This window comes from Cervus elaphus, chromosome 5, assembly GCF_910594005.1.
Source record: "Cervus elaphus chromosome 5, mCerEla1.1, whole genome shotgun sequence".
NCBI lineage: Eukaryota > Metazoa > Chordata > Mammalia > Artiodactyla > Cervidae > Cervus > Cervus elaphus.
This window is the reverse complement of record NC_057819.1, coordinates 28589975-28617339: the sequence shown is the minus strand read 5'-3', so window position 1 is coordinate 28617339 and position 27365 is coordinate 28589975. Positions and strand designations below refer to the sequence as shown.

General features: G+C 41.4%; 1 protein-coding gene across 7 annotated transcripts in view; it reads right to left on the bottom strand.

Annotated features, from left to right (window-relative positions):
- The window catches only part of GUCY1A1 (guanylate cyclase 1 soluble subunit alpha 1), a 64091-nt gene that overhangs the window by 11861 nt on the left and 24865 nt on the right, over positions 1-27365 (bottom strand). For 2 of the 7 annotated variants that reach the window (XM_043902267.1, XM_043902266.1), the window contains exons 2-8: positions 25323-25467; positions 21365-21756; positions 14527-14588; positions 10073-10131; positions 8024-8733; positions 5532-6017; positions 1610-1753 (exon numbers count right to left, since the gene is read on the bottom strand). In XM_043902267.1, coding sequence (XP_043758202.1) covers positions 1610-1753; positions 5532-6017; positions 8024-8733; positions 10073-10131; positions 14527-14588; positions 21365-21622 — 1719 coding nt within the window. In that variant the 5' untranslated portion in view covers positions 21623-21756; positions 25323-25467. The remainder of the gene's footprint in view (positions 1-1609; positions 1754-5531; positions 6018-8023; positions 8734-10072; positions 10132-14526; positions 14589-21364; positions 21757-25322; positions 25468-27365) is intronic. The other 5 variants (XM_043902264.1, XM_043902265.1, XM_043902270.1 and 2 more) reach the window with 3 other exon arrangements.

The window sequence follows — 27365 nt, the reverse complement described above, 5'->3', positions numbered from 1 at the left end:
CTTAGAAAACAGTTGTGAAGGCTTACACATACAGCTTCTATTAATATTAACACTGGAGAGAAAAAGAAAGTGAAAGTTAATGGCTCAGTCATGTCTGACTCTTTGTGACCCATGGACTGTAGCCTGCCAGGCTCCTCTGTCCATAGCATTCTCCAGGCATGATGCTAGAGTGGGTAGCCATTCCCTTCTCCAGGGGATCTTCCCAACCGAGGGACTGAACCTGGGTCTCCTGCAATGCAGGCAGGTTCTTTACAGTGTAAGTGCTGGCTAAACTTCTTTTTCCTCCTTCTCTCTATATTTTATATCATGCCAGATAGGATTCCATATTATTTCAAAGGCCCATTTCTGAAGGTCATTAATTGAAGACTGTTCTATAAAAGTGGCAGATTCACTTCAAGTGGGACAAATAAAGATATCTGTTCATGTGTTATCTATTAAATCTATGCCGAGCATGTCTATTTTATTTTATCATCTGCAATAAGACATTATTGTTCTGGGATCTGGCTTATTTAGAAATTTTGGAATTTTATGTGTCCTGGAAAATATTGCTAGATTACCAGTCCACATTCATTCTAGTAAAATTCCTCCCCTGCAGGGCTCAGAAAACCAAAAACTATATTTTTCAAACTCCCTCGAAGTTTCTAGATGTACTGAGGTTTTGGTGAATCAGACACCCTTGCACGAGCTCTGGGAACCTGGATTTCTGCCTACAACTTCCCTTGTGAGCACAGCAGAAGACTGTGTGATCCCTCTCCCAGGCTTAGCAGGGATCCGGCTTCCAGTCATTCAATTTGTGAGAGTCACGATGCAGAATTTCCACGTTGCTGATGCAATTACAGTGGGTGCAAATCTGCAGTGCAGCCAGTAGCGGAGACAGCTACTTTCTGAGCACAATGGTTTCCTGCCTGGCTGTGGCTGTGTGTTTCTAGAACCAGCTTCCAGATCACAGAGGAAGCCATGGTTCTGAAGCATGGCTTTAGGATCCACTCTTTGAGAGCTCAAGTCATGGATGGCTTCCTTGTCCTAGTGGTCTGTAAGCCACTTAATACCATGAAGTAAATTTTCTGGTGCTTCAGCGAGCTGGAGATCTACTCTATGCAACTAAACCCTGATGGATGCACCATTCTACTGATAACTAACTGTAGGGAAAAAAGCTAATTAGCCAAGCTGGTGGTGGTCAGGCTCTCTCACCCCATGGCCTCTCACTCTGGCCCCATGTGTTGTAAATACATGGTTATGTAACAACTGAGATAACTTATAGCACTGCGCGTGCGTGTCACAATGTACCCACTTGGGCACGGGCCACTTCTGTTCTGTAAACAGATAGACGTTCCACCTGAAAAGCCCTTGAGGCTGCATTATGGCCACAGTTATGGCTGTGTCCGCTGGGTCAACCATGAGAAAATACAGCTTGTCTGCTGCTCTGGCTGCGGTACCAGTCAGGAGAGAATAAACGTGTCTGCAGTTTCTCCAGCTCCTTGACTTTGCTTCCAGCTTTCCCGCTGGCGCCTTGCCTACCCTGGGTTCAGAGAACAGTGAGATACAGCAAGACTAACTAACCAGCATTCACTCTCGTGACATCTCCTGAACAACACGTGATCAGCCTCACCTTGATGGGTTCTCCATGGGGAGACACGACTTCATGAGAGAGCTCCATCATCTTGAGGGCCATCAGCGCGATCTGAACAGCGTGGGTGTCACTCTCTTTGTGTAAGCCCCCGGCCACACAGTATGCATCTCCAATTGTCTCCACCTATGCACAACAGATTCTCCACATTACAAAAAAAAAAAAAAACCTAGGAAGCATCACAGTGTACATCATAGAGCAGAAATTATATCATGAAGCAGAAATCTCAGCTTCATGGGCCAATGGAACATCAGAGTCAATCACAGACTCTTGGAAAAGGCTCTTCTTTCCAGGAAATTCACAAGGTTTCTAAGCTGAGAGGCAGCACCCTGCTGTGAATACAGTGTCAGGAGGGGTGTCTGCTCCCAGACTTGTCACTGATTCCCCTACATCATTGCACCTCTTTCTCCCCGCACCATGTAAAATGGAGTTTGTAGAAGCAAATGACATACTTTGAATCTATTATAATATGTTTGAGATATTGGGTGATATATCCTCTCAGCATAAAATACAGCGCTTTGAACAAAGTCACTACTGAATCAAGGTCCTATGAATATAGTTAAGGTTAAAACTGACATTGCAACTTTTCAAAATAACTTTGGGTGCTGTCATAGCAATGATAAACTGTCTACATGAATATTAACCATAAAGCACAGAGACTAAGATGTCAAGCGGGAGGCAGAGACAATGGTGGTTGGAAAGCTATCGGAAATCAATCTCTGCTGTGAATTTCATGTATTGATCAGTTATTATTATTGTCATGATTGTTGTTGTTACGAGTGATTTTCATTTGTCATGCTGAATATAGAAAGCTAACAGTCCATTTAAATCCACAAATAAGCTACCAAATTGTAATAGGTGCATTTTTCTCCTCCAAATTCTTATTGTAACCTAGATCATATCATTGTTCTGATCCAAAGCTGACAATCTGGAGGGGTGAAGGTGAGAGAGAAGAGAAAGGGGGACAACATCAGCAATTGCTTATTTCACTCAGAATAAATGCCAGAGCCCTTAAGATGCCCCAAAGTTCTTGTCCTGCCTTTCTGCTGCCCCTGATCCTGATCCTTCTCCTTATTCTCTTTCTTGCTCACTTTGTCCCAAGCTGCTGGCCTCCTGTTTTCCCTCGAACATAGCAAACATTTGTCATTCCTTTGTCTGGATCAGTATTCCTGCAGGTGACCACTAGACATGTCCTTGGTTTCCTCAGGCTCTGCTAAAACTCACCTTGCAAGGAAGGCGATTCTAACCACTTCCGTGAAATCCCCTCACCCAGCTCCCCTGCACTTGCTCTATTTCCTTCCAGAGAGAGCACACCATCTGGGGTGCTGTGAATTCACGCCTTTGTTTTCTGTTTTCCTGGTAGAAAGCAAGCTCTCTGAGTCTGCTGTCTCATCAACTCCTCCACCACTGAGGCCCAGGATATTCACCAGTGAGTGAGCCCAGCATCCAACAGCATCACCTCGGCCACGCACACGGAGATGCTCTCAGCCTCGGGGCTAAGCTGTCACAGGGCTCAGAGAGGTACTCAGTAGGGGGAGAGGCCCCCTCAGCCCTGCTGATTATCGATGCTGCTGGAGCCCCTGCGCTGGCAAGCGTGGCATGGTGTCCCCGGTGTCACAGGGAGTCTATCCTGTCCCCTATCTGTGTGTCCCTCCCTTGCCCCCTCCCTTCTCTGGGACTCATCACAGGGACTGGACTCCACCCCCCACCACGCTGGCAAACTCTGGAGGACCAGCAAGGATATGCTAAACCACTAGATAAATAATCAAATAAGCAGGAAAATGACCAAAAGAATGAAAGAAAGAAAATGAAACTGAATGGAGTCCTGGTCCACCTGGGGACTGGGATAAACAAGCCCTGCTGCTCCCCAGAAACCAGCCAGGCACAGGTGAGCCGGTGATGGGAACACACTCCGTATCTTAAGTGTGTTCTGAGGGGAGGCCCCCTCCCCGTTTATTTACAGCATCTCCAGTGTTTCCACACAGCGTCGACATGAATAGCAGGTGAAACGAGGACACAGACTCACTGGCTGGGACAGCAGCCGGGTCCCCAGGGGACTCTGCGCCCCATCCTCGCCATGAGGAGTAAGGTTCTGAACGCTAGAGAGGAGTGACGACATTTTTAAACATTTCAGCAGGGAGCATCGTGCAGCAGTGGGCGGCTTCTGTGAGCAGCTGGGCAGTTTGCAGAGGACAGCGAGACCTCCTCACAGTTCTGAGAAGAGACCTTCTCAAGACATCAGCTGTCTACAAATAAATACAGTGAATTCCACAAGAGGCCATCAGGCTTAACCTAACCGAAGCCAATTATTTTATCTTTAATTATACATGGACCTCTTTTTTCCCAAGGGAAATACAGCTCTGTCTGGAATTTCCTGTTAGAAATGTTTTAAAGAGAAAGTTTCACCATGAGCATCTAGACTGGAACCAAGCAGGGCTTATGTTGTCCCATAAATAATTTTTGTTTCCTCTTTAATCATTTATTTATTTCATGTTAGGTTAAGCTCTGAAATGTCAGCTTTTTATGTGGCAAATTAAAACATGATTCAAGCCACATAAATGAGAAGCATGCTTTATTCTTCAAGCCAATGCTGAGAACTATGTAAAATACATTAAATCATAAGAAAACGTTTTACTTCTAAAGAAACAGGCAGAATCTCTTCATTGGTTCTCTTATTAACCATGCATGCTAAGTCACTTCAGTCGAGTCCAACTCTGTGTGACCCCATGGACTGTAGCCCGCCAGGCTCCTCTGTCTAAGGAATTCTCCAGGCAAGAACACTAGAGTGGGTTGCCGTTTCCTCCTCCAGAGAATCTTCCCAACCCAGGGATCAAACCTGCATCTCTTATGTCTCCTGCATTGGCAAGCAGGTTCTTTACCACTAGCTCCATCTGGGAATCCCCTTATTAACAATTAGTAACAGTTACATTAAAACTGTTACATTAAACATACAAAAACAGTTACATGAAAACATTAATAACAGTTACATTAAAAATAGTTTATTATGTTTCAGGGACAATCTCTGTGCATCCCCAGAGCCTAGAATGATGCCTGGTACCCTGCAAGCACTCAGTCAACCCTGCTGGCTGATGAATAACAGATATTTTTTTACCGTAATCTTTATAAGAGCTCTGTTCATGAAGATTACAGGACATAAAGCATGTTATTCATGCATATAAACTCTGTGAATGGATATTATATCCTCTGTTTCAGAAATGCAAAAGGTTGTTTCACTTTCTCTGCTTACACAGCAAACAAGGCAGAAAACGAGATTTGAAGACAGGCCGTCTCCTGCCCTTGGTCACCAGACAAGCAGGTGATTTGGGTTTCTGTTCTCTGACCGTTAAAAGCATCCTGTTACTCTACACTGAATGAATCTGTCGGAAGATAATTCATGTAATCCTCCTGCTTCTTTACTTTTGCAGATGGAAAGGCTACATCCTCCCTCTTTGAAACATCTCAGGCTTAACAGGCTGTCTTGGTATTTCCCTGGTGGTCCAGTGGCTATAACTCCAAGCTCCCAATCCAGGGGGCCCAGGTTCAATCCCTGATCAGGGAACTAGATCCCACATGCTGCAAATAAGACCCAGAGCAGCCAAAAAACTAAATACTTTAAAAAAAAAAAAACAGAAAACAAAACCAAACCAATTCATCTCAGTTTTCACAGTCCAAGTGTCAGGCTCACTGAATTTAAAACGTGACCTTTCTGAGGGTCTGGCAGCCCACTCCCTCACTGTCACCCTGCATTCTGTGGAAAGACACAGTGGCTGTCCTTTCTGGAATAATCATCTCTGAGCAGATTCAGAGCCAGAAGACACCCATACAATGAAGGCAGGATGCCTGCTCCCAGGACAGGCTCCTGGCCGAATGCCCAACTCTCCCCATCCGGGGCCTGGCCGCCTACCTTGTAGACATCCAGCTCTCCACACTGCCGGTCAAAGCGGGTGTAGAGTGCGTTGAGCATGGTGATGACCTGCAGCGGGGAGCACTGGGAACAGATGGCCGTGAACCCCACGATGTCCGAGAAGAGCATGGTGACGTTGCCGAAGCGCTTGGCCTGCACGGCGTGGCCCTGCCACAGCTGCTGCGCCACCTCGCTGGGGAAGATGGAACACAGCAGGTCCACCGTCTTCCGCTTCTCCTCCTCCAGGGCCTGGTGGGCCTGCTCCAGCGTGGCCTTCAGCTTGCCCAGCCTCTTCTTCAGGCCGTCCTGGGCCCTGGCCTGCTCCCCGATCAGCACCACATCCCTCAGCGCGTTGTGGATGGGGATGTCGGAGAGGTACAGCCCTCGGCCCGTGAAGTCCTCCAGTCTGTCCACACAGGGCGAGCCCAGGAATAGGATGGAGCTGGACTCCACCATGTAGATCATCTGGCCTTTGAGGTCCATCACCTGTGGAGAAGGAGGACCAAGCTTTGCAGCTTATTCACGTTCCCAACAGACAAAAAGTGAGGAAACAGGTACAGTGATAATCCCTTTTTTTTTTTTTTTTGAACAAGTCATGCACCTTGCAGGATCTTAGTCCCCCGCTCCCCCCAGCTTTGTTTTTAAACTTGAGTTTTTTCTACTTGTTGACAAAAACAATCGGCTCTCTTGTGCTTTAACTATGAGCTCTAAAATGCATGCAGACATCTGGAGAATATACTGGAGAATTGTTGCTGTTCAGTCGCTAAGTCGTGTCCAACTCTTTGTGACCCCATGAACTGCAGCACACCAGGCTTCCTTGTCCTCTACTGTCTCCTAGAGTTTGCTCAGACTCATGCCTATTGAGTTGGTGATGCCTTCCAACCATCTTATCCCCTGTTGCCCTCTTCTCCTCCTGCCCTCAATCTTTCCCAGCATCATAGTTTGCACAGAAATCATGATTTTCAATCAACAATGCCCCAAATTCTTGCTTCCAAGCTTTCTCACCACGTGCCACACTGATGCTTCTGCTCCAACGTTCTCTCGGCAGCAGCCATCAGCAGAACGGTGCACAGGACCCCTCGGTGAGGGGGCTTCACGTGCTCATCTCGGGTCACAGGCTCACGTGTGTGAAGGAGACAGATGTGTACATACGTGTTAACGAAACAGAGCCACAAAAGCAGCCTGGACGTCCTTCAACAGTGGACGGTTAACCAAAATACAGGACGACCACACAATGGGATACGACACGGCCTTTGAAAAAGTGAAAGAGACCAGTGTCTAATGACATGGAAGGACACCCACAGATATCATTTACTGATAAAAAAAGAACTGTAAAAAGTAGCTTTTTTGTTTTAAACAAAAATGTACATAATGTTTTTGATTTTGCAATGGACATCTTAAAGTATTACCTATTTTTAAACATTTAGCTGTACTGTGTTTATCAGAAAAAGTAATAAAGCTGTTTCCATCTGGGAGGACAGAGAGTGTGTCTTCCGGGTCCAGAAGTCAGGTGCATCGTGAGCCTTTCTATGAGCTCAGTTATTCTACTGACTGTGATTTCCAAACTTCTTTTCTAAATCATGCATGGTTCTCTACTATGAGATGAGAGCAGAACGCTTTCTCCCACATTTTCTAACAGTTAATCAAACAAGTTATTGATTTTTTCCATGTCTATTCAATATTGACTTAAGAATCCATTTAGTTGCCTCCTCTAAGAAACAAGACATTTTTGTTTCTCTGTTGTAGAAATCCTCTTATTATCCAAATTAAGTCAGCTATTTCGTGATGATCGAAGCCATATTTTTACATAAGTATTTTTATAATTCAGTTATAAAATACTCCATATTTTCCAGGTGACGCTAGTGGTAAAAAACCAACCTGCCAATATAGGAGATATAAGAGACGTGGGTTCCATCCCTGGGTCGGGAAGATCCCATTGGAGGAGGGCACGGCAACCCACTCCAGTATTCTCGCTTGGAGAATCCCATGGAGAGAGGAGCCTGGCAGGCTACAGTCCATAGGGTTGCAAAGAGTCAGACTCGACTGAAGTGACTTAGCACAACACAGCACACAAAGATTTTAAAAGGTAGATTGCATTCAAAAAATATTTGTGAAGTAATGCCTTAAGTAAGCAAGCAAATGAATGCACAAAGAATCTTGTTTTAAATTTATTCCAGCCTTTGAAGTATTTTAGAATTATTTTAAACAGAAATATTTTATTAAAAATTTTGGGGAATTCCTTGGCAGTCCAGTGGTTAAGACTCCGCAACCTGGTCAGGGAACTAAGATCCCACATTCCCTTCACCCAAAAAGCCAAAAAACATAAAGTAGAAGCAACACTGTAACAAATTCAATAAAGACTTTAAAAACGGTCCACATTAAAAAATGTTTAATATATTCTGGACTGATACAGTATATTTTTACATTTTTCACACCCAGTCTTTAAAAGCAAAATCATTGATCCCATATCACAACAGGACAACTGTTCTTACCCTGGAAGATTTCTTTACGGAGTTGTCCCACCTCCTCACTCGCACCAAGAACTGCATGTTCAGCATGGTCATAATGCCGCTGAAGGTCTGGCTGATTTTGGGGGTCAGGATCTCAAAGTACTCGTCAAAATGAGGCTTCCCTTGCACATCTCTCCTGCTCATCAGCCGCCTGATGCCGTGGCCGAGCTGCAGGATGCTCATATCTCTGTCCAGCATGAAATGGAAAGGGAAGGTCTTGCAGAAGAGCGAGGCGGGGATGACCAGCGAGGACACGGGCTTCCCAGAGGGCGGGTGTGGCCGGGCGCTCCTGACGTGGACGGAGTAGAGCTCGCAGGGCTGGTCCACGAACTCACGGCAGTCCTGGTGCAAGCGAGAAGGCGTCGAGGAAACCTCCACTTCCGTCTCATACAGTATGCGAGCAGCTGCCTTAATGATGCCGGGGAGAATCAGGGAAGTGATCCTCTTGGGGAAGAAATAGTAAACATGTAAGATATTGGGATCTTTATCCAGGCATAGGATGGACGCGTCCTCAAACCTGCCCTTCTTTTCTGCTTCTTGACAGTGGCTGCTCTGTTTCAGGAGAGTGCTGAAGCTATTTAAAAAATCTTTCAGGGTTCCTCCAACCACACCTAGGATGTATTCATCTTCTTCATAACATATTTTAAAAAGCTCCTCACCAAGAGATTCTTTGAGGATCTCCACTGGAACTCCTGAAAGCACAGAACACATTTTCTGCCATATCATAAGCATCATCTTGGCAGGGCTGTATTTTTACTACTGTTTTTAATACCACCTAATCTGACAATTTAGCTTGCTTTATATCTGCTAATAAGAGTTCCAACCAAAATTAACCATTTTTGTCCAAATTATCTGCATAAATTCATTTCTAAAATTCAAGTAACTCCAAATATAAACCCGAATTGGTTGATTATGAAAGAATGATCAGCTGAGTATAAGATATGACTTTTTATCACCCTGAAACTTAACTGTAAAAGAGCAATTGGAATCACAGGGTTAAGCCTCTTTCAAAAGAAGTTCTCCCACCTTGTTAACATCAGAAACAGTGGCACATGTTGTTAAGGGGTACTAGCCCCCTTGGAACATAAGCATCAGATACAGAATTAATTTCTATCACTGGTGGTGAAATTCAATTTTGTCATTTTCCCCAAGATGATATAAAGTAATAAATTATAATAGTAATAAATATTATTATTATTATTGAGCAAAATAGCATTCTTGTTGTGTAATGTTACCTGAATGAAAAATGTGTTGGGAATATATCATTTACTTTCCACAACTCTTCCTTCGCTAGTCTCCTTTATTCTTTAAACTCTTTGTATCACATTCTTCTAATCTGTAACTTAGGGGAAACATGGATGCCCTGTTCATAGCACTGTTGTGGTGTTTGTGGGCCCTGTTAGAACTGTGCCTGACCCAGAGAGAGGGTTCAGTGCACGTCAGCCATCAGCAGCAGCAGCAGAAGCAAATTCTTCAAATCTTCTACTTCAAAAAAACCTCACCAGTTGGTCCATGTACTCAAACTTTGAAAAGGACAGTATGACAAAGTCACTCGTCTGCTTGATTCTTCCAAACTAAGTATTAATATGTGAGCAGTGCTCACATTTCTCATAATTTCTCATAATTGCTTCCAACCTTTAAAAAGTTACTTCTGTTACTATGTTGAGTAGAACTTTTCATGCATAAATGAAGGACACTTAGTTACTAAGTTCAAGGCCAAAGCATATGAATGTCTATGCATCAGCCTGCCAGGCAGCTTTATCTATTTCTCAGCAAATAAACATTGTAAGAAGAGGAAACGTTTGAAGTCAAACAAAGGTATACGTATGAAAAAGAGCTATGCTATACATTAACACAAAACATGATATTAAACATTTCACATTGGATGTTACCAACAAATAAACATGAATATTTTAAAGAAAATATTAGTTCGCCAGGTAAATATTTTCTAGGAATAGAAAATTTTAGTTTAAAGGTGAAATAGCTCTATAAACAAATTATTTCCTAATTTCACATACTTAATTCTATTACCTGCTGCAATTGCTTGGTCTGCAATTATTTTTTCAAAGTCTTCTCTTTCCAAAGATTTCCTGAAATTATTTCAACATCTTAAATTATAAACTGACAAATGAATGCTAGAATTTCAGATTATAACATACAGAAATGATGACAGAAAATAATTTAAATTACCTTCTCTGTAGAGGCAAATCTTGACAGTCGAGTTTAAAGAAAAGGAGCAGTGACATGTACAAACCAAATCAATGTTGGAAAAGCCCAAATACACATGATCTAGACTGTTTCATCACTTTTTATAAAGTATAGTTACCTCTGAAACTAACTTCATATAAGCTAATACGACAGAGGTTTGTACTGACAGAAAACGCTGTGGTACAAAATGGCCAAGGATGATAATAAATCAGGATGGGCTTTTCTGATAAACCAACCAAGAAGAAAAATCTACCTACTGATGGATTTCACTTCTAAGTAAGTCCTTATTTATTTTCTAAAGCAAATACACAGAATACGCTACTTTTAGGTTTTAGGTTCTATATATTTAACTATCAGGCACCATCACATTAAACTTTTATCCTTGACCTAATATAAAATTAGTAACTAAAGAAATTTATTCCTTATTCAATTACTGAACTGCTTTAAGTAGCACAGAAGTTTATAATATATTTATATATTAATAATAATTAATATAATTTAATATATATGATTAATGATATATGATAATAGCATACATTTTGACTGATAGAAGGTTTTTGCAATTTCAACTGGGCAACTTGCTGATTCATGTTTGCTTAATTTTTTTTTGATGATTTCTGATAGTGGTAACTGATTAAAATCAAATTTACAAAACTACTAAAGCATATTAAAAGATACCCAAGTTATTTTGTGGTTCAGTTTGCTATTAGACAAGCCAAGATCACAAATAGGCATAAGTTGAAAATACTATATCAAACATATTTCAATAAAGCATGATACATGTAGAGAAATTACAAAAGAAAAAATTTTTGACAAGGAAAATCACGCCACTAGCTACTTGATCACATAAAGGTATACTGCTTATAACATGAGATAAAAGACTGTTCAAAATCGGGAAACAAGTATATCAAGGCTGTATATTGTCACCCTGCTTATTTAACTTATATGCAGAGTACAACATGTGAAATCCTGGGCTGGATGAATCACAAGCTGGAATCAAGATTGCTGGGAGAATTATCAACAACCTCCGATATGCAAATGATACCACTCTATGGCAGAAAGTAAAGAGGAACTAAAGAGCCTCTTGATTAGGGTGAAAGAGGAGAGTGAAAAATCTGGCTCAAAACTCAACATTCAAAAAACTAAGATCATAGCATCCAATTCCATCACTTAATGGCAAATAGATGGGAGAAAAGTGAAAACAATGGCAAATTTTATTTTCTTGGGCTCCAAAATCACTGCAGACAGTGACTGCAGCCATGAAATTAAAAGATGCTTGCTCCTTGAAAGAAAAGTTATGACAAACCTAGACAACATGCTAAAAAGCAGAGACATCACTTAGCTGACAAAGATCCATCTGGTCAAAGCTATGGTTTTTCCAGTAGTCATGTTTGAATATGAGAGTTTCACCATAAAGAAGGCTGAGCACCAAGAAATTGATGCATTCAAATTGTGGTGCTGGAGAAGATTCTTAAGAATCCCTTGGACTATGGCTGATTCATATCAATGTATGACAAAACCCACTGAAATGTTGTGAAGTAATTAGCCTCCAACTAATAAAAAAATTAAAAAAAATAAAAAAAAAAAAAAAAAGAATCCCTTGGACTACAAGGAGATCAAACCAGTCAATCCTAAAGGAAATCAACCCTAGATATTCATTGGAAGGACTGATGCTGAAGCTGAAGCTCCAATACTTTGGCCACCTGATGCGAAGAGCCAACTCACTAGAATAAGACCCTGATGCTGGGAAAGATTGAGGGCAGGAGGAGAAGGTGGGCAACAGAGGATGAGATGGTTGGATAGCATCACCGACTCAATGGACATGAGTTTGAGCAAAGTCTGAGAGATAGTGAGGGAGAGGGAAGCCTGGAGTGCTTCAGTCCATGGGGTCACATAGAGTTGGACATGACTTAGCGACTGAAAAACAACAGTCAGAAAGATATTATTATCTAAATAACTTGGGGATCAGGCTATGATATTACATCTAGTGTGAATTAGATACCCCCAACCCCTTGTTATATACTATATTAGTCAGTCTTCAGATTTGTTCCTTCTTCTCATTTAAGCATCTTTTTTTTTTTTTTTTTAAGAATTAGCCTAAAGCTGCTCAGAGAACTCTTCTGCCAATTCCAAAAGAAGGTATATGTCTGCATGTACACCAACAAATGAAGTGTGTTATACACACAGGCAGACATACACCAGCTATGAGTTCACACATGATGTGATCAAAAGGTACTAGGAAAAGATAAAAGCAAAAGTTTGAAACCAACCCAAAAGGGTATCATAATGAATGTATAAAACTCATTCACTTAAAACTGGTGGTGGGTATGCTGGATGACTCAGGGAACTCAAATCAGGGCTCTGTAACAACTTAAAGGGGTGGGATAGGGAGGAAGATGGGAGGGAGGTTCAAGACGGAGGGGACGTACGTATACCTATGGCTGATGTTTGGCAGAAACATCATGTTGATGTTGATGTTTGGCAGAAACCAACACAATTCTATAAAGCAGTTATCCTTCAATTTAAAAATAAACAAATTTAAAATTTTAAAAATGGTGGTGGGCGGGAAAGTGAAGTTCCCCTCAGCAGTCAGCACACTGACCTCAGTAGAAACGGCAGCCGACCTGCCAGAAAGATGGGGGAAAAGCCCAACATAGCCAAGAATTAAAGAAACAAAGCAGAGACAAGCCATTTGGCATCATCAGCAGGCAGTCTCACAAGAGAAAAAGTCCCTCTTCTTATTTCAACAGTGGTCTAATCATTAGGACAATTTAAAAGTATGATCAACTCTTTAAGAAGTCAAAGAAGAAGTAAAAAGATTTTTCAAAATTTCAAATAAAACCATTTCTTTAAGGTTTAAGTTTTTTGTTGTTTTTTTTTTTTAAAGAGCTCCATCTCTGGGAGCACATCCTAATTGAATATCAGCATCAAGCTTAGGCACATTTCAGGACACCAAGCCCTGGGAATAAATTCTGAGTCAACTGGCTGCCAAGGCCTCAGGCAGACAGACACAGTAGCACAGCTCCAGGACTTGCTGGCTATCTTATCAGCCGGACTGAGAATTAAGGTCAGAGGCTCCTGGAATGCTGTCCATATCACTCTGCAAACACAGCTTCTGTCAGACACATAGATTCACACTCTCTTTTTGGACCTGTCTCTGACCCCTTCTTGGCTTGCCTGCCGCCTGCAGCCTGGGACCAGTTAGTCAGCAAGCGAAATTAAGCCCAGAAAACTCACAGAGCAGATGATCCCCTCCTGAGCAGCAGACAGATGGATGAATGTATAAAATATTCCCGACAAGGGTACTGGTTTGCAAAAATTGCAAATTCAACTCTGAAATTTGAACGCAAGTGTTTATTGTAGTATTTACACAGCAAATAATCCTTCCATTTCTGGGAAACCAAAACAAAGCCAAATCAAGAAAATGAGCCAGCAGTAAATGTGCCAAGATGTATTTGTAAAATGAACTCTAAAAATCAGGGTTTGTTTAGTTTTTTTTAATTCACCTTATATATGAAACTGTTACAGAAAGCTTTCTTAAAGAAAATTTCAAAGACAGAGTAGAAGAAAAAGTATGAATAGAACAGGTATCTGAATATCAGTATAATCAGTATAACCAAGCTAGTTAGGAAAATACTGAAACACTTCCGTAAGGACTGATCCAGCTGTCGCCCCACTCCCGAGTTGCCCACCTCTTGCTCCCACATCCTTCCCTTCTGATGCAGGAGCTAAAAATTTAACCTGTGCAATACTGTAAAGTAATCAGCCTCCAATTAAAATAAATTAACGAATTTTTAAAAACTGTGGCTCAGGCTGGGGCGAGGGGACAGGCAGGCTGCACTGGGACCTGGCCCCAGATTCTTGGCACTGTTCTTCAGGCAGGAGTCTGCTCTGATCCACGCCTTCACTTTGTTAAATATTTCAGAAATTACACCCTAGCAGAAAAGAATAGGCCTTTGGGGAGTTTACTAAATGGAGCAGCCCAGGGTAACATGGTTAAAATCATGGGCTCTGAAAAACCCAGCCTTGAATCCGTTCTGCAATTTCCTAAACAGCTATAAAATTCTAGACATTTTATAGAAACCTGAGCTTAGTGACATATGAACTGTGAAAAATGAACACACTTCCTTTCAGATTAGTGGCAGCTAAAATGCTTAGCCCAGTTCCTGGCATACCAAAATGATTCATATATGCGATACACCACTAAGCACTGGTTATTAGTAGCTGTGTCAGTGACTGTAAGAGGAGATTCATGCAACTGAAATAATTCAATTTACCTGTTTTCCTTTATTTTGTGTTTTGCCAATGTTCTCTGAAGGGCAAGGTTCAGACGCTCAAACTGAAAATTGAAAAGAAAAGTTTTAAACACTCCCTTAAATAATCATTTTCTTGAAGATACGTACTTCACGAAAATTTCTTCTGAGAGCTTGTCAGGAAGAAGCAGAAGCATTGCTACTTTAATGACAAGTGTAGTTGAACTACCCCTGTGGAAAAGAGGACTGATTTTCAACGGCTCGCACATTTGGGAAGAAGCCAAGGACTCAAACGAACTTGAATCTGGATGTGGGCTGTGCCCCTGGTGGGTGGTTCCGACAGCCACCGAGCTGGTATCACACAAGAGACTCAGTTTGGTGAAGTCAGGCACCCCTTCCTCCAGGTCAGGAAATCCCTTGGACACGCAGCCAGGACTTCAGTCTCAGCGGGGGTCAAGCCAGGAGACCCTCATTCCTTCCACAGACCCATAGCAGCCCCCTACCCCATGCTGAGATCCTCCACCCTCCCACAGTCTCACATTCTGCTCATGTATCATTCCTGTCTCTTCCTGCTCTAGAAACTCCAAGCATCTGTCTCTTCCCTTTCTTTTATCCCTTAAATCCAATCTGTCACCGAGTTCAGTTGATTACTGATTGAAACAAATCTTGGATTTCCCCAAACTTGTACTCATTTCTTTTCCTTGAACAAACAATCTTCACAAAATACTTACAGTGTTCTTCTCTTTTACTGATTTCTGAGTATCTCATGAATCTTCCTAGATTGCAAAATACTTGTATGTAAGCCTGCATAATTTTAAATATTGGTTGACAATATCTCTTAGCAGCTTGCTCTCCCTAACCAGTTAATAAGTAGAAAGTAAATCATTGGTAACTTCTTTACATTCCATAAAAAAAAAAATTCTATGTATCTGCATGTGTATACAGCCGCCTTCTGTAATTTATCCAGAGGACAGTGGAGAATTCTCTGGCTCTGTCCCAAGTTGTGAAATTCCTTTTTCCTTAAGAACTATTTATATCCCTCTTAGACTTTCCACTGGTCAAGTGAGACAGTAAAGTTAAGCAAAATCGACCAAGCTTCTGTTTTAATGAAATTATGAAAAGAACTTTTGGTTTCTAAACAGCATATATTAATAGAACTTAAAGGTGAAATTTCTTGAAAGACAATACAAGTGCTGAAAAGAAATAAAATAGAACTTAAATTTACCCATATACCAATTTTTATGATGGTTTAGATAAGGAGAGAGAGAAAGAAGGGCTGGAGAGTGCCAGGCCAGCAGGCAGATTCTGAGCAAGGGCCCAGAACCCTGTGGCAAACGGTGATTGCCTAGCAGGCAGAGAGCAGGTTTAGGAAAGGAAATGTGGGCATGTAGTTTTAAATCAGGGAAGGAAGAAGGAAACATTAGACTTGAGACCCTAAAGGAGGCAGGAGCAGACAGCCTAGGGTGCTTAAGAAGGCTTCAATATCTCAAGGGCATTTTTGTTTGTTTTTTTCTTATCCTTATGTACTGCTTTTTATTTCTATAGGTTATATTCTTTTAAGTGGAATCCTTAAAATCTATGAATTTTCAGCAGCTCAATTTTCAGTAGCTCTTTCCAGATCAATTTCATAAAAGTTTGTAGCCATTGGCATTCCCATCAGTTATATCTAAGACTGCCAGTATCAGCTTCACCCCATCAAGGGGCTTTGACTTCATAGAGAGTGACTCTGGAATCACAAACACCAGCAAGTCTTTGTGGATGAAAACCCACGAAACTCTGGGTTGCTGGGAGTTTTGTCCTTCTCTAAAACCTATTCAGACAGAAAGTGAGTACATGTGTGCATGCTCAGTTGTGTCTGACTCTTTGCAACCCAAAGGACTGTAGCCCACCAGGTTCCTCTGTCCATGAGATTTCCCAAGAAAGAATACTGGAGTGGGTTGCCATTTCCTCCTCCAGGGGATCTTCCCCACCCAGGGATAGAAGCTGCGTCTCCCACAACTCTCGCGTTGGCAGGCAGATTTTTTTACAGCTGAGCCACTATAACGAAGAGGGGTCATCAGTGACATGATGGTCACTGCCTGCACAGAAGATCTTGGTTGTCCTTCAAGCATTTGCAACCTGACATTTTTTTTTTCTTATTTTCTGTCTTCTCCACTAGAATAGAGACTCCAAAAGGGCAGGGAAGATCTGTTTAGCTCACCACTGCATGTCAGGCACCTAGAAAGTACCTGGTCACAGGAGATGCTACCTACATACTGATGGAATGAAGGGAGAAAGGAATGAATGAATGCACATCATCTCCCCTGTCAGCCATTCCAAGTCCTGAAGGCTTAGTCTGTAACATCTATATCAGTGAAGCAATATAATTCAGTATATAATATAATTCAATATAATTCAGTACAGAGATGTTACCATTGCAGCTTGCTCGAAAACACAATTTATATTATTTCCAAGTTAAAATAATTTGAATTACATTTGCCTATACATGATTTATTGCTCTGACCAGGAACTTGGGATGGGCAACAAGGAAAGAAAATCCATCCATTTCTGCCCCTGAAGACTTTCTCCTTCCTCACCTCGAGTACTAGTGGAAATATCACCATCCTCTCTCCTCCTCTTGACCTTTTGGTTAAACATTAGGACACATTTTTACTATTCTCAGTCTGTATTCTTCCTGGTCTTTCATTTCCTTCCCACTGCCACCAGGAACTTCTTTTTCTAGTCCTTTCCTCCTAACATATATGCTGTCATTGTAAGAAAGGACAAATGGTCCCTCTCTCATTGCTGGAGTTCCTAGAACAGGTGTCTTCCTGACTTTCTATGCTGAATCAGAACTCAGGACCTACTGTATAGCATAAGTCCCTCTACTCAATATTCTGTAATAGCCTATAAGGGGAAAGAATCTGAAAAAAGAATGGATACATGTATATGTATAACTGACTCACTTTTCTATACACCTGAAACTAGCACAACATTCTAAGTCAACTCTACTCCAATAATTTTTTTTTTTAAAAAAGAATTTGCTTTTTTTAAGTAAAAAGTTCTGAAGTCCTAGCCAAGCTGTAGCAGCATACGTTAGTGATATTACAGCTAAACAGGCTTTGGTGTCTGCTTTCATCATACACCATTGCTCCTCTGGAATACTGTTATAAATTCAAAACAAGACAAAACAAAACCCACAAGTTTTTCAGACAAAACATTTATTGGTAAAGGCTGCCGGTGCCTAGAGCTTCCTACCTTGGCCCTAAGGCTTCTCGAACACATCCTGAGCCCACACCCTGAGATGATGCAGATCACAAGAAAGTCAGGAGCAGGACTCAACTTCCCTGAGATCTCACGCCTCCTGATGCAGAATCAATGACTGCAGGATGGCCCTGGAGGATACTAGTATATTAACACTTCAGGTGCAACTGCCGTTTGATCCAGTATTGCTGGGAACACTCTGAATGGAATTTCATCGGTCTGGTTTATGGACTAGTTGCTCTTTCAGATGATTTTTAACCTTTCTGCCTTTTTTTCTTTTTGCCTAGAGGCTACATTAAGAAAGCTTATGTTTATGTAAGAGCAAAGAAAAGTCACTGAAAGGTTTTAAGTATGGCAGAACCTGGGATGGGATGTTTTCTATAGTTCTTAATGTTCTTCTAGACCAAGGAAATTTTAGCTCATAAGGATAATGGAATACTACTACTTTTTTTCTTCTTGCAACCCAATATTTCACAACACATTCAGAGATTTCAGGAGCTCCTTCAGATCCCCTTAGTCTACAACAAGGTGTTTGACTTGGGATAAGATCCTTCATATAAGCGTGGGCTGCTGTGTGCCGTGCTATCGCTTCAGCCGCGTGTCTGACTCTTTGCGACCCTCTGGACTGTAGCCCATCAGGCTCCTCTATCCATGGGACTCTCCAGGCAAGAACACTGGAGTGGGTAAGCCATGTTCTCCTCCAGGGGATCTTCCCAATCCAGAGATCGAACCCGCATCTCTGATGTCTCCTGCATTGGCAGGTGGGTTCTCTATCACTAATGCCACCTGAGAAGCCCTCATATAAGCATCTGTGACTCGATTCACTTCAGGAAATGGGTTCTGATTTGCTATAACTGTAGCTAAGATCATGATGCAGTTATTTTAAAAAAACACTCTGCTTGAGGAGTTTACAGGATTATTGGGGAGAATTTCTATGAAAAATCAGCTAATAATATAATAGAAGAGCAACAGATTATGAATGAAGTGCAGAGACCGTTCCATCTCCCCTAGTTATCTTAAAGCAAGTGATCTAACTTTTATGTGTCTTAATTTCTTCAAACAAATGAAAAGCTTGCACTAGATGAGCTATAAGACCTTTGTAACCTACGATTCCATGACTCTGGAATACCATCTCCCACTCTAAATCTGCTAAGAATAACAAACTATAATAGTTGCCCCCCGTAAAACATAACTGGAGTTTACATCTAATTATCGAAAACAAGAACGAGGATGCCATCAAATGCTCTCTGGAGTCTCTTCTTTTGGGCTACTGATGGGACTGAGATTGAACAGTAGGCTAAGCATTAAATCTGTCCACTTAAAAAAGATCAGTTTTTACAAAAGCCCTATTTAATCAAAGACACCTAGGTGTTTGAATAGCCAATGAAGTAATTTAGTTTGGTTGCTATTCAGCATGAATGTATCCGGCCCTGGGATGTTTGCTGAAACATGAATGAAAACGGCCTCAGTTGTGGGAAAGACTCCTGGTTCTTTAGGTCAAGGGCAGCCCTCTCGCCTCCTGAAGTCCTCAGACTGGCTTTTCCCTGCTAAACGACAGCACACCCAAAGCTCCTGTGAGCCCGCAAACAAATAACACAGATTATCCTAAATAAAGGAAAATAAGAATGCATGTATGAGATATTCTGAATGTTTTTAAAAAGAGATTCCAATACGTGCATGACTTCCATTGTAGGAATTCAGAATTTATCAAACAAAATAATGAAGCCAATGGGGTAATGACAGGACCTGGGGAAAGCATGGCCGCTCTCCAGCTTCCCAACCTCACCATCTGCTCATCCCCATGCTCTGCCCTTGGAAATGAGGGTGCCAACCGCTTCCCAGACTGACACCAAGCAACTGCCCGGGAAGAGCTGCATCCCTCATCCCAGCCAACACTGGCTGCTGGTGACTGGAGTGGGGAGACAGTAATTAAATCTTTCCATCTCAAAAGCCACTAGCCAGTCTACTACTGTGCTTATCTTACATTTGAAATAAGTTCCCTCAACTTCCTGCCAATTCTAATTTATCCATTCTTCAAGCTTCAAGTCTCTTCTTTGCCAGTTGAGCCCATATTGCTGACAGCAGTAATTGCTGTATCCTACAAAGGCTGTGTGACTTTGGTCAAGTCACTCAGCCTCTCGGGTCCTTCTTGGGAATGAAACAAGGTTACCCCTGAAGGTCCTTCCAGTCCTAAAAGTCAGCAGCCTGTGGTCCTCCAGTGTTTCTCACAAGGCAAAGGGTTGGTGTGGAGTCAATTAAAAATCATCAATAAATTATGAGAGCCAGAATCTGATTATTTCAATGCCCAATCTCCTAGGCTAAGTGAATTTGCATAAAACTGTGAACACTGTCAGAGGGAGGAACACACACCATGAAGACTTTCAGTGGTCTTCTCTTTAGCCCCATGGGGTGAGGAGCTCTCCACAAGCCCTGTCTATTCCAAATATATTTTACCTAATTAGGTCTATGGCCTGTCCCCAGCATTTCCTGTTTTCTCTTTTCCCCCCAGTTTTATTGAGAAATAATTGACATACATTACTGTTTAAGTTTACACATGCAGCATGACACCTTGATTTACATCTAGTGTGAAATGATGACCCCAATAAGGCTCAGCTAACATCCATCTTCTCATATAGATGCAGCACAAAGAAAAGAAAGGAAAACAAAATCTTTGTCTTTGTGATGAGAACTCAGAGGATGTAACCTTCCTACACACCACACAGGATGGCAGGGTCACCATGAGTTACACCCATGGTACTCATTTATTTTATCTTCCAACATCTTGGGACCACCTTCCTCTAAACCCCTTCCCCCCCCTCTGCCTCTGGGGACCACATGTATGATCTCTTTTTCTATGAGTTATTGTTGTTTTTTAAGATTCCACATATGAGACTATACAGTGTTTGTCTTTCCTGAATCCCTTTAAGGGTGGGGCTCCAGATCTCAAAACAGCATTAGGCTGTGCAGCCCACAGACCTACACCAAGACACGTCCAAACTGGTGACAGGGGTGACATGAACAGGCCTGTGACCCTGACCAACCCAGCAGAACAAGGCGGGGGATGGGGGTCTCCCCACTTCAGCAAGTTGGCGGGAACAGATTATGCTCTTAGGAATTAGATGAGGGAAACCCAGCAGAGAATAAGCTATTCTCCAAGGAATTTAGCTCTAAAAAAACAGCTAATGAATCTATAAAAAAAAAAAAAAAAATAGCTTGCCATCCATAAGTAACTAATGGGCCTTGGTGGGTGGTGAGAGCTGTGGATTATTTCACCTAATGCTTGTGCAAACTCTAGGGACCTGGGACTGTCAGTGTGTCTATTTTCAGGTAAGGATGCTGAGGCCAAGAGGATGAAACAGCTGCTCAAAGTCATAAAACTTGTCAGAGTGCAGGATGCTTTGGAAAAGAATGCAAGACTGTAAACATTTTAAGATTAAACACAATTTAAGAAAATGATTGCTTTTTAAAAATGTTTTTAAATGTTTTCAGAAAATTGTCAAATTGTCTACATCTACTGCAGCCTTGAAAGTGAGAAAGCGAGTGTTCACATTTTCCTTAGGAAAACACCCTATTACCATTTTCAAAATGTCAGTAAGATCTTGAAAGGGCAGGCACTCACCTCTGGGAAAATCAGTTTGCAAATACTCTCTGCCAAAGTGTGAAGATAGACCCGGCTGCGGCTGGTCTTCCTCCGGGGAAGCCTTCCGGGCGGGTTCTTGTCAGGGACACCTGGACAGATGCCCGGCTGCCCTGGGGTAGCTGCTGGCCCACTCCCTGTGGCTTCCCCCAAGGGCTCTCTGGGGACCTGCCCCGGGGCCAGCAGGGAGAAGGGGCAGTCCCCTGTGATCTGCAGATCCTTCAGCTTCGCGCAGAACATGGTGATCGCTCCTGGGCTTGGTTCTTTTTACCAGGATGGACACACAGAAGCCACTAGTGGACCAGAGATGTTGGTGACCAGGGAGTCCAGGGGCTGCAGAAGGTCAGAGGAGAAAGAGGAGTGACTCTGTATTCCTATGGAAAAAGAAAAATACAGGTATGAAAAAGTGAAGACCATACAGTCCTATGTCATTTTCAAGTTAAAAAAAAAAAAAATTCTGGTGCAAATGTCCATTATAAATGGATGGAACATTTGGTAAAGATCTTATTCCTACATGTGCATTCTGCTGCTGCTGCTGCTAAGTCACTTCAGTCATGTCCAACTCTGTGCCACCACATAGACGGCAGCCCACCAGGCTCCTCCGTCCCTGGGATTCTCCAGTCAAGAATACTGGAGTGGGTTGCCATTTCCTTCTCCTGTGTGCATTCTAGTATACTAGAAAAATACTTGCTTTTTGTATGTTAATATTTTTCAAATGGAATATAATTTTCTCCAAAATGTCTTTAGCACAAACTACTGATTCCCATTTTTATAGCCCATTTGGTCTCATTTGATTCCACAAGGATGAAATATTGTGGTTTTATGACAGAAGCTGGGTCTAAAACTATGTCATATCACTGCTGATACTACTAAATTCTCATTAGTCTGTATTTTCTAAAAAATCAGAATAGCATGCATAATGTCTCCTAAACATACCTAAAGAAAAAATGTATATAATGATGCCCAAGTATATGTTGTTAGATCTGAAACATTGTCTTTTATATGAAAAAATTAATTGAAATGATTACTGCCAAAGACACTTATCTTTTCAAATAGTAAAATATATTTAAAATATCACCAAAATGAAAAACAAATAATATTTTTTCAAAAGACTCCTGATTCCTAAGAATAGGCCACTGGATTTACAGGAGACTTTGAATCCAAATCCAGATGACGCTGGAGTAATCCAAGAAGGCCTCTCTTCCTAGGAGTCCCCAAAGTCAGGAGCATGACCCTTCTTGCTAATTTTCCCCTGTACATTTGTTTTTGTTGATATTGTAATGGAGTCTCCATAATTCACAACCCATGTCTCATTAGTTAACTTTTCAGTGGAACCATCTGGTTGTAAATTCAGCTTGTCAACAATACAATGATGTTGATTAACTGGGTCCACCGACTATTTCCATACTTGGAAAATCAAAAAACTCAAAAAAGAGGGAAAAAGAACACATGGTCTGGTACAGTGCTAAGAACCCTGTATTTACATTTAAGCTTCACAGCAACCACTTGAAATAGGTATTCTTATCACCAGTGGGTCAGAGGCTCAACGTTTGTGTCATCTTTGATTTGAAATGCTAGAAAGTGCAAGAGCTATGGTTCAAACATAGGTCCATCAATTCCACAGCCAATGGGTTTCAAATAACTCAAACTCATAGATTATTAAGTTACACTTGTTTCTAAACAATCAGGCTTAGTTTATACACTAGAATTAATTTATCTCGAAGATATGGTTTATAAGTTTACATTAGAAAGCAAACAAGAACGTAATTATCCTGCTCGCTGGCTGGTGGTACTTGAATCATCCAGCATAAAGGATTATACTTCAGTCTTTGGAATTGGAGTTCAATTACTTTGTGTCTTTTCTATGCACCTCAGTGTTCTCAGTATGTTCCTAATGTATATAACATCAGCTTATAATTTGTCACAGATAAATTACTGATAGGCTTAGAACAATGGACAATTCATTTTCCAAACTGGGACAAATAAGGAAGCTGAATTCACATCTGACAGCCCCTGGGGCATTGCTGGGTTATCAGGTTTGGGGAAGATGATGGATGCTGACAGTCTAGAAGAAACTGTTGGAACTCTCTGTTTATTTTTATTTTTTTAATTTTTATTTTATATTGGAGTATAGTTGATTTACAATGTTGTGTTAGTTTCAGGCGTACAACAAAATAGTTCACTTTTACATATACATGTATCTATTCTTTCAGATTCTTTTCCCTTAGTGTGTATTTATTTTTTTAATTGAAACATAGATGCTTTACAGAATTTTGTTATTTTTTTGTCAAATCTCAACATGAATCAGTCAGAGGTATACATTTACTCCAAACTCCTAATTTATCCCTCCCCCTTTAACCATTTGGTAACCCTAAGTTTGTTTTCTAGGTCTGTGTGTCTGTTTCTGTTTTGTAAATAAGTTCATTTGTGTCATTTTCAAAGATTTCACCTACCTGACTCTGTTTCTTAAAGTCAAACCCCAAATCCTTGTTCATACATGATTTATGAATCTTCAGGAAGGTACAAAGGGAGATGCTTTCAGCATTAAGGAGCAGAAACCATATTCTGCCAGCAGAGAAGAGGGCATGGTCTGTCTCAAAGGCTGCTGGGTGCCCAGAGGTGATCTGGTGATGGAGGACCAGTTACTGGATTCTGAAAGACCTGCAGATCTACAGCTCTCCACCAAGATCTGTTTAAGATTCAGTTCTACAAGTAGCTGCTTCTTAGTCTTTAATGTTTCTCAACAACACTATTAAGCATGCATGCTAAGTCACTTCAGTCCTGTCCGAGTCTTTGTGACCCTATGGACTGTAGACCGCCAGGCTTCTATGTCTTTGGGATTCTCCAGCCAAGAACACTGGAGTGGATTGCCATTTCCTACTTGAAGGGATCTTCCCACCCAAGGATCAAACCCACATCTCATATGTCTCCTGCATTGGCAAGAGTACCACCTATTACTATTTATTAACTCCTGTCCTCTGGCATGGTGTAGATCAGGGGTCCAACCTCCCCATAAAGGCAGAGTGGGTCACTTCAGCTTGTGGTCAACACCTCAACTCTGCCAACTGCAGCAGATACACAGAGGAGAGATCATGGACATGGTCCCATGAAAACAGGCTGCACAGGCCATAGTACTGACTCATGTTTGCAAAAAGCTAAGCAAATTAGATGAAGCGTTTTAATACAAATGTAATTTTAACCATGGGGTTAGAGTTACTTCCTCATCACCTCTTCCCACTCCCAAAATAGAGAACCTCTCTGGATTCGGTTTTGCACAACTTGAAAGTAATTAAGAGTCTAGTAGATAATTCTTAATAAATATTTATTAATAAAAATCAAAATACCATTATTTTATGTGAATTTTTAGGAAGAAAAATTGTATTAATTGAATGTCATAGTTTCAGTTACATAAAAATATAATAACTAGAGAAGAGGGCACTTAAAAAAGGCCATAAAAATAGAAGATTATATGTTGGAGCTGATGCGGGTCTGGAATTTCTTCCTAAAATCAGTTATTCTGGTACATATTATAATTTTAGTATTGCACTGAGGATTCCGACATAATGTAGTTTATGAAAATTCTTCCATTATGCTTAATCTTCCATTTAAATTGGATTTCAACCCTTGTTCTCAAACCCAATATTTTATCCTCGTCTCTTCAATCTCATTAGAGCAGGACACAACTGACCAGTCAGACTTCCTGGAAATTCTTTTTTCTCCAAGATGACACAGTGCTCTGATTTCCAGCCAATGTGCCTAACATGTTTTTTTTTTTTTTAATTAAAGTAAAAACAGCAACAGGAAACAAACTGTGCTTACTTCAAGATCAGTTAAGTGTTTAGTCTCATTAAATCACATATGTATCAACAAACTAATTAGCGTCCCTCGTCTGTGCAGCTGATGAAATTACACTACGAACAGATGCAGCCAATGCCAATACCTTGGAAAGTCGTGTTTGTCAGTCATTTGCCAGGTTGCCAGGAAGATAAGACTATGCTCTTCAAGGGAACCAGTGACGATTCTTTCGTATAGCATTAGCAGCAACTTCAGAAATGGTTGGGTCAGTTCCTGAATGCAGTACAGAGCTGGGTGTAGATGTGGTAGTGACATGGGAGGGAAAAAAACAAGTGAACTGAAGTGATAAATTTGGTGACAAGGCCTTGGCAGGCAGTGGAAGAGATATTCTCAGAAATTCAAAGAGGTATTTGCCATCCCCCAGGCTGATGATTAAACAGCCTCCAAATTGACTGAACGCTTTCTCCTTTTACTGGTAAGTGATTAATTCCTCTAGAGTGACAATAAAGACTCGTCTATTGACCTCATATCAATAACCAGGATGCAAAAGCAGTATATATATATGTATATGTATCAGTGTTTACTGGCCGTACACCTGAAACTAACACAGCGTTATAAATCAACTATACTCCAATATAAAATTTTTTAAAATAACCAGGATGCATTGCTGTGTAGGTAATGAGATACTCCATCATTAATCTCTAAGGAAAGAATTAAGCACAAACCCTTGTTTTCCACATGTGAAAAACCTGGGGGTGGGGGGAAGCACCCCATATGTACTTTCTCACACAGAAAGCCTGTTTTACAACAGGTCACAGGTCAGGCTTAGCACCCAGCCACACCGAAGTCTGTGATTCAAGAAATATGTGTTTTAAGATTAAATTCCAAAGTCCAGATTTAGAACAGTAGCTGAAAGAAGAGAGAACTTCAAAACAAACTCCCTTGGTAAGGATAAAGTGTGCATGTCCCACCCAAATTGTGGCAACCATCTTCATAAACAAATGTCAAGAAGGCAGCTTAATATTCAGAACATCAAACGTTTTCATTCCTCTAAAGCTGAAAAATTGTTCAATAGAATTTCAAAAATCAGGCCTTCAAAATGTGTTTCTTTTCACTTGGCAGGAAGCAATATTTACAGAACAGTGCCCTGTGACAGACCAGGGAAGCTGGACAAAGTAGTAGAAAAACTGTGCCTCCCTGAGTGGAGGGAAAGGGCAAGGGAGAGCCAGGTTCCTTCATGATGCCCCTGCTCCCAGCTCTAATGCCAGCTCTGCTTTTTTTCCAGTCACAGCCCCGTGCAGCACTCACCCCGTTTACACAAGATTTATTCTTCCACCTACCAGGCTCTGGCTTTGCTTTCACTGTGTCACCCAAACCTCCTTGCTAAATTCAGCCATGAGCTCCTGAAAGTTAAAGTTCCAAACACACCTGACCTACCCCTGGCATTTTGCTTTTTGTAAGCTCCATTCCCACAGATTCTCTGATGCATTAGCTTGCATCCTGCTTCCTGCTTCATCCCTTCATTTGTTCACGTCCCAGTCTACTCAACAAGCATTTATGAGTGGCCTACTATATATGGGACATTCTTCCAGGTGCAAGGGCAGAGCCATGGGCGAAAGTCATCATAGTCAGGCGGAGCTTACAATCTAGCAGGAAGACTAGACTATTTTTAATTTTTTACTCCTAATTTAGCCCCTCCCCATCTTTCTTCCCCTTTGGCAGCAATAAGTCTGTTCTCTATGTCTGTGAGTCTGTTTCTGCTTTGCAAATAAGTTCATTTGTGTCATATTTTAGGTTCCACGTATAAGTGATATCATACGGTATTTGTCTTTCTCTGACTTAGTATCATAATATCTAGGTCCATCCATGTTGCTGCAAATGAAATGATCTCATTCCTTTTTATGGCCGAGTAATATGCCATTGTATAAAAACACCATATTTCCTTTATCCATTCTTTGGTTGATGGACATTTCGGTAGTTTCCATGTCTTGGCTATTGTAAACAGTGCTGCTGCGAACACTGGGGTGCCTGCTCTTTTTGAATTATGGTTTTCCCCAGATATAAGCCCAGAAGTGGGGTTGCTAGATCATATGGAACTTCTATTTTTAGTTTTTAAAGGAAGCATCTCCACACTGCTCATAGTGGCTGTCCATAGTGGCTGTACCAGTTGAAATTCCCAGCAGTGGTG